At 36.7% G+C, this 12,832-nt stretch overlaps 1 protein-coding gene across 1 annotated transcript in view; it reads left to right on the top strand.

Moving 5' to 3' along the window:
* Positions 1-996, top strand: part of LOC109210486 (putative protein TPRXL) — a 2,339-nt gene extending 1,343 nt beyond the window's left edge. Inside the window, exon 2 of the mRNA XM_019373908.1 lies at positions 889-996. Within this exon, the coding sequence (XP_019229453.1) occupies positions 889-996 (108 nt within the window). The remainder of the gene's footprint in view (positions 1-888) is intronic.
* Positions 997-12,832: the final 11,836 nt, after the last annotated feature.

The raw sequence follows: 12,832 nt of genomic DNA, 5'->3' as shown, positions 1-12,832 counted from the left end.
AATTCTCTCCCTCTCCCTAGAATTGGTTAGAGCTCTCTCTCTACTATATTAATATAAGTTTTTAACTTGTATTATCAATTTTTCAGTTTCAATAATATTCAAGTTTATATTTATTTTACTCTTGCCCAAGTCTACATTTATATTACTCTGCATTATTGTCAGTTTTACCGCCTAATTTTCTTTATCGCATTTTATTTACATGGTCGGCTCTGCCCCATAAATTTATTTGCTTGCACTCTAACTGTATCTTCTGCAGGTTTAATTATCTTGTTATTTGCTTCCTGTCCTTGCATCCATTTAATTTTTCCCTAATCTTTTAGGGGCTTCGCTTCCGGTCCCCTTGATATCAGAGCCGGAAGCGAAGCCACTAAAAGATTAGGGGAAAATTAAATGGATGCAAGGAAAGGAAGCAAACAACAACATAATTAAATCTGCAGAAGATACAGTTAGAGTGCAAGCAAATAAATTTATGGGGCAGAGCCGACCATGTAAATAAAATGCGATAAAGAAAATTAGGCGGTAAAACTGACAATAATGCAGAGTAATATAAATGTAGACTTGGGCAAGAGTAAAATAAATATAAACTTGAATATTATTGAAACTGAAAAATTGATAATACAAGTTAAAAACTTATATTAATATAGTAGAGAGAGAGCTCTAACCAATTCTAGGGAGAGGGAGAGAATTCTTTCTCAAGTGGTAGTGTAAGGTGTGTGTCTTACAAGTGATATGGGGGGCTATTTATAGCCAAAAAAGTAAAAATTACATAATATTTTCTAATGTCATTCATGATGTCATTAGGAGTAAGTGCTAGTTGAGGTCATGGATGATGTCAGCTGTGATGTCATTGTGCTGTCATGCTAATGTAATTTCTGATTAATTTTTCAGAACATTAAATCAAGCTCTTCTTCTTCTTCTTCTTCTTCTTCTTCTTCTTCCTCTGATGATTTTCAGACAAAGATGTTTGATTTTGTTGACCTGGAATTTGTGTCTTGAGGGTATCAAGAATTTGCTCCATTTACTGAATAAAATCAAGCCTGCTGCTGGAACCGGCTAGTTGTGCACTTGCAATGGACTTTTGTTGTAAAAATAAAATTTGAGCAGCATCTGTTATAGCTAGATACTGTGGATGGGATAAAAACCACTTGTCTACCGTAGGTACATAGGCTTCGGATGAATCCCACATTTTATACCATTTGCAGTGTCCTTGGATGGCTAACAACGGTAGTCCTTTATGTCCTTCTGGCTTGTGGAAGGAAAACTTCTGGGATTATATCCATGGGATATGAAATCGGTGGAAAAATTGGAGGAGTATGGGTATTTGATGTTCACAAAAAAACCTATGACAAAAATAATCGTATCCTTCTTTTACTGGTGCTGGGAGGATTTCAGCTCTATGACCATATACAGGCCACCATTGATGTATAGACCACCGAGGGAATTCAGAGGTTAATTGTTTACAACAGAGGATGAACCATGAATGCTTTCCAAGTTGGTTTTGGAAGGTGAAAGCATTCATTCACGCTGCCTGGTAGTCATAGTAATTGTAAAATTGTGGATCAAAAGGTTGAGAAAGTCTTTTGTATTTTGCTGGATGGGTTCTCCATTCTTTGGTGAGATTATTTTGTTAATCCACACCGTAGTATGTGTGATATATGATTGGGTTTACTTTTCTTTGTGGGGCTTAAACAAGCAGGATCTTGTATCTATGAGAATGAACTCATAATATTTTTGGGTAGGTTTGTGGGTGTTTTGAATGAAACTGGCTGAAGGGCTAAGTATTTTCTTAACTACTTCTTGGGGGTTGGAATGTCAGAATTCTGGTTCAATTTGAATGAGTGGGTAAACACTTTCGTTCTTAATATAAGTGGGATCCTCGGAGGAGGAGCCCTTGTGTAAAGAAATAGGTTGTGGCACTGATGAAGAAAGTGCCTGATTGGTTATAGTCCACGGAGGTGGAGGTTTTTTCAACCTATCATGGAGAGGTTTTAGCAAATTGCTAAGGCTTGGAATGAAATCTGATACATAATGAACACATCCTAAAAATCTTTGAAGTTAGGTCTCATCTAAAATTTGGTCAGGAAATTTGTCAGCAAATTGTATGGATCGTTGAACAGGGACAATAGTTCCCTGCTCAATATTGTGCCCAAGAAATCGGATGTTGGTTTGAAAAAGACTATATTTAGTTTTTGATAAAATAATCCATTTTCTTTGATAACATTAAAGAAAACCTTTAGATGTTTAAAATATTGATCTATGCTGGTAGAAAATACTAAAACATCATCAATATAGATAATGATAAAATTTGAAAAAGGATTAAAAATATCATTCATTATCCTTTGAAATTCGGAAGGAGCATTTTTTAAACCAAATGGCATTACATTACATTCATATTGTCCAAATGGTGTCGTAAAAGCAGTTTAATACCTTTCTTTGGGATCTATTTGAATTTGCCAAAATCCTGATTTTAGATCAAATTTTGAAAAGATAGTTGCAGCATAAAGCCTTTGAAGTAAATCCTTTTTGTTTAGAATAGGGTATCTAATCCAGCGAAGTGCTTTGTTCAAAGGTTTATAATTGATGACTAATCGAGGAACACCTCGTTCTATTTCAGAGTTTTTATTGATGTAAAAGGCAGCACAACTCCAAGGGGATTTGCTTGGAGAGATGATGCGTTTTTCAAGAAGATCATTGATTTCTTTTTGACAATGAATGGTTAGCTCGTGATTCATCTGAATAGGACGAGCTTTTGTGGGGATTGTTTTTTCATCAAAGTCAGGTTCGTAAGGGAGCCTAACAATGTGTCTCTTGCGATTCCAAAAGGCTGTAGGTAAGTCAGCACAAAGTTCTTCCTGGATTTTGGTTTCTAAAATTTTTATCTTGGATTGGAGAGAAGAATTTTGAAGCTGCTCTTGTAACCTTTGGAAGGCTACTTCCTCTTTGAGAAAATTGATATGTGCTTCTTTACTTTTTATGGTAGACAAGAACTTTGCCATTGGAGGTCTATCGAAAGGAAGAAAGGTTCTACCTCCTATGCGTTCGATTAGAATTCCTTGTTTTGTTACCATAAATGGTATGAGCTCTTCGATAAAGGGAGTTCCTAATATAACTGGATTAGTAAGGTCTTTTACTAATAGGAAAGAACTTGAGGCTGACAATGGAGAATTTTCTAGGGAGGTTCTAACTTCAACATTGGAGAGTTTGAAGCTAATTCCTAGTTTCCCGCCGTTAGCAGCTCTAAGACTTTCTTTGGTCTTTTCAAAGAATTTGGTTGGAATGAGCCCTTCTTGTATGCAGTTCAGATCTGCACCTGTATCAAATAAGGCAATGATATCCAAAGTAAAGGACTTATTGACAATTAGGATGACTCTCATATGCCAATTTCTTATGGAGATTCTGGAGAGGTGGTTGCAAAAAACTTCTTGTTCAATTGGTTTAACTTCAGTTGGTTTGGGCTCTTCAGGTTTGGTAGAGAGCTGTTGGAGAACAAGACGGTCTAATTCTTGTTTAGCCTTAATTTCTCGAATTTCTTCCTTAAGAAATGCTATCTCAGTTTGGAGATCTTGGATAGATACTACCTTAGGTTTTTGGGAAGGGAATCTACTGAGGATATCAGCAATATTGTAAGTATTGGCAACTTGAGGGTGATTGGTAAAGACATTAGAGGAAGATGTGGAAGGCTTATCTATTGTTCGTTTGAATTGCTCGAGATAATACTTCTTTTGGTCAGAATCTTGGAGATTGCTTATTATTTCAAGAAGAAGATCTTGTTCTTTGGAGAGAAAATTAATTGCAGGTTCCTCTTGACTAGACTGGGATGAACATGAATTTGTGTCATCATCTTCGAGTTGGTTAAATTGCTGTTCAAATTCATCATCAGCAACATTAGAAGTGTCGCTATCTTCTATTAATAGTTGTTCGATCTGGTTAAGAACAGACTCATCTAAATCAAGATTTCTAACTTTGTTAGACAACTTGCAGTATTTGGCTATATGGCCTGGTTTGTTGCATTTGAAACATTTGCCAGAATTGGGAGTCTGGAAGTTTGTTGATTTATTTTTACTGGGAATGGTTTTGGATTTAGAAGAAAATGGTTTGGTCTTCCTAAACTTGGGTGCAGAAGACCTATATTTTGTAATCTCCATATCCTTGGTTGTTCGTCTGAGGCTGAATCTCAGACTGTGTCGAAGAGGACGAGACATAGACTCTTTGGCTAAAGGATCTTTGGAAGGAAATGGCTACAGATCCGCTAGAATATTGTTTGATCTGAGAGACCGTAGTATTTTCTGGGTTTTCAGCTTGAGTGGCATCTTGTAGTAACCAGTTTTGTGGTAGAGAAACTTGGCTCCAAGAAATGGGTTTTGGTATTGATAGTTGAGATCATTGTAGATCTGTTTTTAAAAGAACAGTTTCTCCTTTATGGAGGGTTTTCATGGCTCCAGTGTTAAAGGCAGAACTCATGGCTTTCTACTGTATTCTATAAATAATTGCTACTGGTAAGGATCCAGTTTTGTTTTTGTAATTGGCTATTTTAACATTAAGAGTTAAAGAATCTAAGATATTTCTATCTCTAAGAGACACCGTAAAATTAGGAAAACAATCAAAGTAAATTGGACCGCTACAAAGGCTGGTTTCTACCATTCCTAGGAGGGAATCATTGAAGTCTAAAAATCTAGAATCTCTAAGACAGAGGAGTAGAGATGTGTCTAGTCCTTCCCTAGACAGAGGTCTAGCTGCAATCTGTACTAAACCAAAATGGAGATAATTGTATTTTCGCCTATATTTTTCTATAGACTTTGGGTTTAAAAGTTTGATTTCCTCATGATCTGATTCAAGAGGAATGATTTGCTCAATTGTAGAAATATGGTAATCACTAGTTAAGGGCCATCGTGAAGACTTGTAAATTGTAGAGTGTGGATGTTTAGGGATCTTCCAGTCATCAATTGATTGCTGCAAATCAGAAAAGCTAATTTCTTCTTTGAGTTTTGAATTGGAGGAGGATGATGAGGAGGAAGATGAAGAAGTTGGAGAAGAGAAGGAATTTTTTGAAGGGGAGGAAAAAGGATGGAAGAAAGACATGGCTTAGATCTGCAAGTAATTACAACAAGATTATCCATGATAACTTTAATGCTTCATGTTCTTGGTTCAAGAGACCATTGGGTTCCATAAGGATAATATTCAAGTTCTTAACTCAATATTATGTAGAAAAGTTAGATCTGAAAATCAAATATATGGATACATGTCTTCTCTTATATATAATAATTAAACCTAATTATTTCTTAAGAAGTTGTTCTTTAGGATGACTCAAAGGTTATAAATAACCATCTATAAGCCAACTGAGAATTATCATATCCACTTTTCTCAGAAAAACTGCTTACAGTGTAGATCCGAAAGGATCACAGTGCCATCCTTAAGAGATCTTCTTAAAAAAGTATAAGATTTAAGAAAGATATATCAAAGAAGCCATATATCTATAAATCTGAGTTTGATCTATCAATACCACATAAAAGCAAGTTAAAAGCAAGAATAATAATCCTTACTTCCCCCCATGGCTCAGATACCAAGGGGACCGGAAGCGATGCCCCTAAAAGATTAGGGAAAAATTAAATGGATGCAAGGACAGAAAGCAAACAACAAGATAATTAAACCTGCAGGAGATACAGTTCGAGTGCAAGCAAATAAATTTATGGGCAGAGCCGACCATGTAAATAAAATGCGATAAAGTAAATTAGGCGGTTTAACCGACCATAATGCAGAGTAATATAAATGTAGACTTGGGCAAGAGTAAAATAAATATAAACTAAAATATTATTGAAACTGAAAAATTGATAATACAAGTTAAAAACTTATATTAATATAGTAGAGAGAGAGCTCTAACCAATTCTAGAGAGAGGAAGAGAATTCTTTCTCAAGTGGTAGTGTAAGGTGTGTGTCTTACAAGTGATATGGGGGGTTATTTATAGCCAAAAAAGTAAAAATTACATAATATTTTCTAATGTCATTCATGATGTCATTAGGAGTAAGTGCTAGCTGATGTCATGGATGATGTCAGCTATGATGTCATTGTGTTGTCATGCTGATGTAATATCTGATTAATTTTTCAGAACATTAAATCAAGCTCTTCTTCTTCTTCTTCTTCCTCTGATGATTTGTCAGACAAAGATACTTGATTTTGTTGACCTGAAATTTATGTCTTGAGGGTATCAAGAATTTGATCCATTTGCTGAATAAAATCAAGCTTGCTGCTGGAACCGGCTAGTTGTGCACTTGCAATGGACTTTTGTTGTAAAAATAAAATTTGAGCAGCATCTGTTATATCTAGATATTGCGGATGGGATAGAAAAGACTTATCTACCGCAGGTACATAGGCTTCAGATGGATCCCACATTTTATACCATTTGCAGTGTCCTTGGAGGGCTAACCACAGTAGTCCTTTTTGTCCTTCTGGCTTGTGGAAGAAAAACTTCTGGGAGTATATCCATGGTATATGAAATCGGTGGGAAAATTGGAGGATTATGGGTATTTGCTGGTCACTAGAAAACCTATGACAGAAATAATCTTATCCTTCTTTTACTAGTGTTGGGAGGATTTCAGCTCTATGACCATATACAGGCCACCATTGATGTATAAACCATTGAGGGAATTCAGAGGTTAATTGTTTACTCCAGAGGATGAACCACGAATGCTTTTCAAGTTTGTTTTGGAAGGTGAAAGCATTCATCCATGCTGCCTGTTTGTCATAGTAATTGTAAAATTGTGGATCAAAAGGCTGAGAAAGTCTTTTGTATTTGGCTGGATGGGTTCCCCATTCTTTTGGTGAGATTATTTTGTTAATCCACACCGTAGTATGTGTGACATATGATTGGGTTTGCTTTTCTTTGTGGGGCTTAAACAAGCATGATTTGGTATATGTGAGAATGAACTCATAATATTTTTGGGTATGTTTGTGGGTGTTTTGAATGAAATTGGCTGATGGGCTAAGTATTTTCTTAGCTACCTCTTGGGGGTTGGAATGCCAGAATTCTGGTTCAATTTGAATGAGTGGGTAAACACTTTCGTTCTTAATATAAGTGGGATCCTCGGAGAAGGAGCCCTTGTGTAAAGAAATAGGTTGTGGTACTGACGAAGAAAGTGCCTGATTGGTTGTAGTCTTTGGGATGTTGGATGGACACCCTGTACCTGCAATTGGGCTTTTAGCCTCCAATATTTTTTGTGCGGTGCTTCTGCAGCCACAGGAAGTGGAGAGGTCGTGTGACTTTGGGCCGCCATGGAGTTGGAAGAAGATGCGTGGCTTTGTGCCGCCACATTGGAACAATAATTTTTATACAATTGATACTGATCTCTCAGTTGTTTTTTAAATAAGGAAGGCATGGTCATTTGATCTTTAATGCCCATGAGTTGTTGCCATTGCATGAATTCTTCTTCTGTCCAAGGAGAAGACATGGTTTGTGCTAGTTGAGCTTGAGATTCTTGAGACTCTTCTTCTTCAACTAGGTCTGCCCATTTTTTCGGACTGGAAATTGAGATTGGTCCTGAACTTTCTATCATACGAACTTGGGGGACTCCACTCATGGCGTAGTCTGATGGCTTTCTATATTTGGGCTGGTTTAGGCCAGCTGCGCCTTTTGGGAGTTGCTTGGAGGCAACTGAAATTGTTTGTTGTGTGGAAACAACATTTGTATAAGACTGTTTGGGTATTGTTTTAGTAATATGTTCCTCCGTCGGAGGAAGAGAAGGTATTGGAGGATCTAAAATGTCGGCTTTTTTTTTTCTTGGCATTTTATCTATCTTCCCTGCAAGAATTCTCTAGTAAGAAAATCGGGAATACAGTTTGAGCTCCCTTTGATATACTCTATATCAAAATCAAAAATAGATAAAATAGTTTGCATCTTTACAATTAATTCTTAACAAAAAAATTTTATTTATCTTGAAATTTAGAAATGCATAAAACAATTGCTAAAATTTCTTTTTAATTGTAGGATAATTTTGATGGGAATTATTCCAATATTTTGATGCAAATGCAATAATTTGTTCCTTGTCATCTTTTTCTGCTTTAAAATACCACCATAACCAATGTCTGATGCATCAGTCTCAACTATTTTGAATGCAGAAGGATCAGGGAGAGATAAGCAAGGTAGGTTTTTGATTTTCAGCTTGATTTCTTTGATAACGTTGGTGTGGACTGAAGTCCACGGAGGTGGAGGTTTTTTCAACCTATCATGGAGAGGTTTTAGCAAATTGCTAAGGCTTGGAATGAAATCTGATACATAATTAACACATCCTAAAAATCTTTGAAGCTGGGTCTTATCTAAAATTTGGTCAGGAAATTTGTTAGCAAATTGTATGGATCGTTGAACAGGGACAATGGTTTCCTGCTCAATATTGTGCCCAAGAAATCGGATGTTGGTTTGAAAAAGACTATATTTAGTTTTTGATAAAACTAATTCATTTTCTTTGATAACATTAAAGAAAACCTTTAGATGTTTAAAATATTGATCTATGCTAGTAGAAAATACTAAAACATCATCAATATAGACAATAATAAAATTTGAAAAAGGATTAAAAATATCATTCATTATCCTTTGAAATTCGAAAGGAGCATTTTTAAACCAAATGGCATTACGTTCCATTCATATTGTCCAAATGGTACCGTAAAAGCAGTTTTATACCTTTCTTTGGGATCTATTTGAATTTGCCAAAATCCTGATTTTAGATCAAATTTTGAAAAGATAGTTGCAGCATAAAGCCTTTGAAGTAAATCCTTTTTTTGGAATAGGGTATCTAATCCAGCGAAGTGCTTTGTTCAAAGGTTTATAATTGATGACTAATCGAGGAACACCTCGTTCTATTTCAGAGTTTTTATTGATGTAAAAGGCAGCACAACTCCAAGGGGATTTGCTTGGAGAGATGATGCATTTTTCAAGAAAATCATTGATTTCTTTTTGACAATGAATGGTTAGCTCGTGATTCATCTGAATAGGACGAGCTTTTGTGGGGATTGTTTTTTCATCAAAGTCAGGTTCGTAAGGGAGCCTAACAATGTCTCTCTTGCGATTCCAAAAGGTTGTAGGTAAGTCAGCACAAAGTTCTTCCTCGATTTTGGTTTCTAAAATTTTTATCTTGGATTGGAGAGAAGAATTTTGAAGCTGCTGTTGTAACCTTTGGAAGGCTACTTCCTCTTTGAGAAAATTGATCTGTGCTTCTTTACTTTTATGGTAGACAAGAACTTTGCCATTGGAGATCTATCGAAAGGAAGAAAGGTTCTACCTCCTATGCGTTCGATTAGAATTCCTTGTTTTATTACCATAAATGGTATGAGCTCTTCGATAAAGGGAGTTCCTAATATAACTGGATTGGTAAGGTCTTTTACTAATAGGAAAGAACTTGAGGCTGACAATGGAGAATTTTCTAGGGAGGTTCTAACTTCAACATTGGAGAGTTTGAAGCTAATTCCTAGTTTCCCGCCATTAGCAGCTCTAAGACCTTCTTTGGGATTTTCAAAGAATTTGGTTGGAATGAGCCCTTCTTGTATGCAGTTCAGATCTACACCTATATCAATAAGGCAATGATATCCAAAGTAAAGGACTTATTGACAATTAGGATGAATCTCATATGCCATTTTCTTATGGAGATTCTGGAGAGGTGGTTGCAAAAAACTTCTTGTTCAACTGGTTTAACTTCAGTTGGTTTGGGATCTTCAAGTTTGGTAGAGAGCTGTTAGAGAACAAGACTCTCTAATTCTTGTTTAGCCTTAATTTCTCGAATTTCTTCCTTAAGGAATGCTATCTCAGTTTGGAGATCTTGGATAGTTGCTACCTTAGGTTTTTGGGGAGGGAATCTACTGAGGATATCAGTAATATTGTAAGTATTGGCAACTTGAGGATGATTGGTAAAGACATTAGAGGAAGATGTGGAAGGCTTATCTATTGTTCGTTTGAATTGCTCGAGATAATACTTCTTTTGCTCAGAATCTTGGAGATTGCTTATTATTTCAAGAAGAAGATCTTGTTCTTTGGAGAGAACATTAATTGCAGGTTCCTCTTGACTAGACTGGGATGAAGATGAATTTGTGTCATCATCTTCGAGTTGGTTAAATTGCTGTTCAAGTTCATCGTCAACAACATCAGAAGTGTCGCTATCTTCTATTAATAGTTGTTCGATCTGGTTAAGAACAGACTCATCTAAATCAAGATTTCTAACTTTGTTAGACAACTTGCAGTATTTGGCTATATGGCCTGGTTTGTTGCATTTGAAACATTTCCCAGAATTGGGAGTTTGGAAGTTTGTTGATTTATTTTTACTGGGAAACGTTTTGGATTTAGAAGAAAATGGTTTGGTCTTCCTAAACTTGGGTGCAGAAGACCTATATTTTGTAATCTCCATATCCTTGGTTGTTCGTCTCTTCTGAGGCTTTTTGCTACAAGGTGGTAAACCAAATTGTTCACAGAAACTACCTAGATCTCGGCGAGTCTGTGTTCTATCTTTGGCTAATTGTCTCAATATCTTATCATGTCGACAGATTTTGAGAGCGACATATTGAATGAGACTGGTGAGTTGGCCATAGGTGATTTGTTCGTAAGGAATAATATCACCAGAATATTAATTTTTGAGTTCTTCTTTAACTAAATCCCTAAGAGACTTAGGTAGACTGTCTAGGAATTTTTCTTTCCAATATGGGAGATTTCCGTCAGGTTTTTCGTAGATTCGGATAAGAAAGGAATCCTTATACCATCTGAAATCAGAAAGGGTTTTACACTTAAGGTTGTTAAGTATCTCAGAAGATCTTTCCCTAAAGATAACTGGACTACCTATGAATGTTTTGATAATGGTATAAATCAGGGTGTTGGTTGAATCAGGAATGGTAAGCCCATCCTTAAGAATTGGTTCTCCCGTTGAATCAACTCGGACACTTAAGAGAATTTGGTTCTTATCTTCTTCGCTAAGATGGGTATCCCACCATCCTTTAAGTTGACCTGTGAAACCTGCTACTAAGACATGGGTAGTAAGCTGGTCAGAACAGTTATGAGAAGTTCGGTATGCAGTGGCTACCATAGTCATTTGTTGTAATTTGGCTAGAATGTTATATTCAGAACAACCATCTATGTTCCATTCATAGATATTATTGGCATTATAGTTGTTTTGCATAACATTAGGTCTCTCTTCTAATGCTACATCAGGATGGGTAGCTCTAGAATAGTAAAGTCTTTGAGGCTGACGCCAGTTGAAAGATCCTGTTCTGACACGGTTAATTTCTAGGGAGGGATTTTCATTAAATTGTTCCTCCAAGTAAAAATTTGTAAAAACTTATATTTGTAAACTAGAGAGAGAGCTCTAACCAATTCTAGAGAGGGAGAGAATTCTTTCTCGAGTGGTAGTGTAAGGTGTGTCTTACAAGTGATATAGAGGGCTATTTACAGCCAAAAAAAGTAAAAATTACATAGTGTTTTCTAATGTCATTCATGATGTCATTAGGAGTAAGTGTTTGCTGACGTCATGGATGATGTCAGCTGTGATGTCATTGTGGTGTCATGCTGATGTAAGTTCTGATTAATTTTTCAGAACATTGAATTGGGGTCTTCTTCTTCTTCTTCTTCCTTTGATGATTTGTCAGACAAAGATGCTTGATTTTGTTGACCTGGAATTTGTGTCTTGAGGGTATCAAGAATTCTCTCCATTTGTTGAATAAAATCAAGCCTGTTGCTGGAACCGGCTAGTTGTGCACTTGCAATGGACTTTTGTTGTAAAAATAAAATTTGAGCAGCATCTGTTATAGCTAGATACTGCGGATGGGATAGAAACCACTTGTCTACCGCAGGTACGTATGCTTCAGATGAATCCCACATTTTGTATCATTTGCAGTGTCCTTGGAGGGCTAACCATGGTAGTCCTTTTTGTCCTTCTGGCTTGTGGAAGGAAAACTTCTGGGAGTATATCCATGGGATATGAAATCGGTGCGAAAATTGGAGGAGTATGGGTATTTGCTGTTCACTAGAAAACCTATGACAGAAATAATCATATCCTTCTCTTACTGGTGCTGGGAGTATTTCAGCTCGATGACCATATACAGGCCACCATTGATGTATAAACCACTGGGGGAAGTCAGAGGTTAATTGTTTGCTCCAGAGGATGAACCATGAATGCTTTCCAAGTTGGTTTTGGAAGGTGAAAGCATTCATCCATGCTTCCTGGTAGTCATAGTAATTGTAAAATTGTGGGTCAAAAGGCTGAGAAAGTCTTTTGTATTTGGCTGGATGGGTTCCCCATTCTTTGTGGGGCTTAAACAAGCAAGATCTAGTATCTGTGAGAATAAACTCATAATATTTTTGGGTATGTCTGTGGGTGTTTTGAATGAAATTGGCTGAAGGGCTAAGTATTTTCTTAGCTACCTCTTGGGGGTTGGAATGCCAGAACTCTGGTTCAATTTGAATGAGTTGGTAAACACTTTCGTTCTTAATATAAGTGGGTTCCTCGGAGGAGGAGCCTTTGTGTACAGAAATAGGTTGTGGCACTGATGAAGAAAGTGCCTGATTGGTTGTAGTCTTGGGGATGTTGGATGGACATCCTGTACATGTAATGGGGCTTTTAGCCTCCAATATTTTTTGTGCGGTGCTTTTGGCAACCGCAGGAAGTGAAGAGGCCGTGTGACTTTTGGCCGCCACGGAGTTGAAAGAAGATGCGTGGCTTTGTGCCGCCACATTGGAACAATAATTTTTATATAATTGATACTGATCTCTCAGTTGCTTTTTAAATACGGCAGGCATGGCCATTTGATTCTTTATGCCCATGAGTTGTTGCCATTGTATGAATTCTTCTTCTGTCCAAGGAGAAGACA

Source organism: Nicotiana attenuata, unplaced genomic scaffold (genome assembly GCF_001879085.1).
Source record: "Nicotiana attenuata strain UT unplaced genomic scaffold, NIATTr2, whole genome shotgun sequence".
NCBI classification, from domain to species: domain Eukaryota; kingdom Viridiplantae; phylum Streptophyta; class Magnoliopsida; order Solanales; family Solanaceae; genus Nicotiana; species Nicotiana attenuata.
The sequence above is the reverse complement of the archived record's forward strand: the minus strand, read 5'-3'. Positions and strand labels throughout refer to the sequence as shown.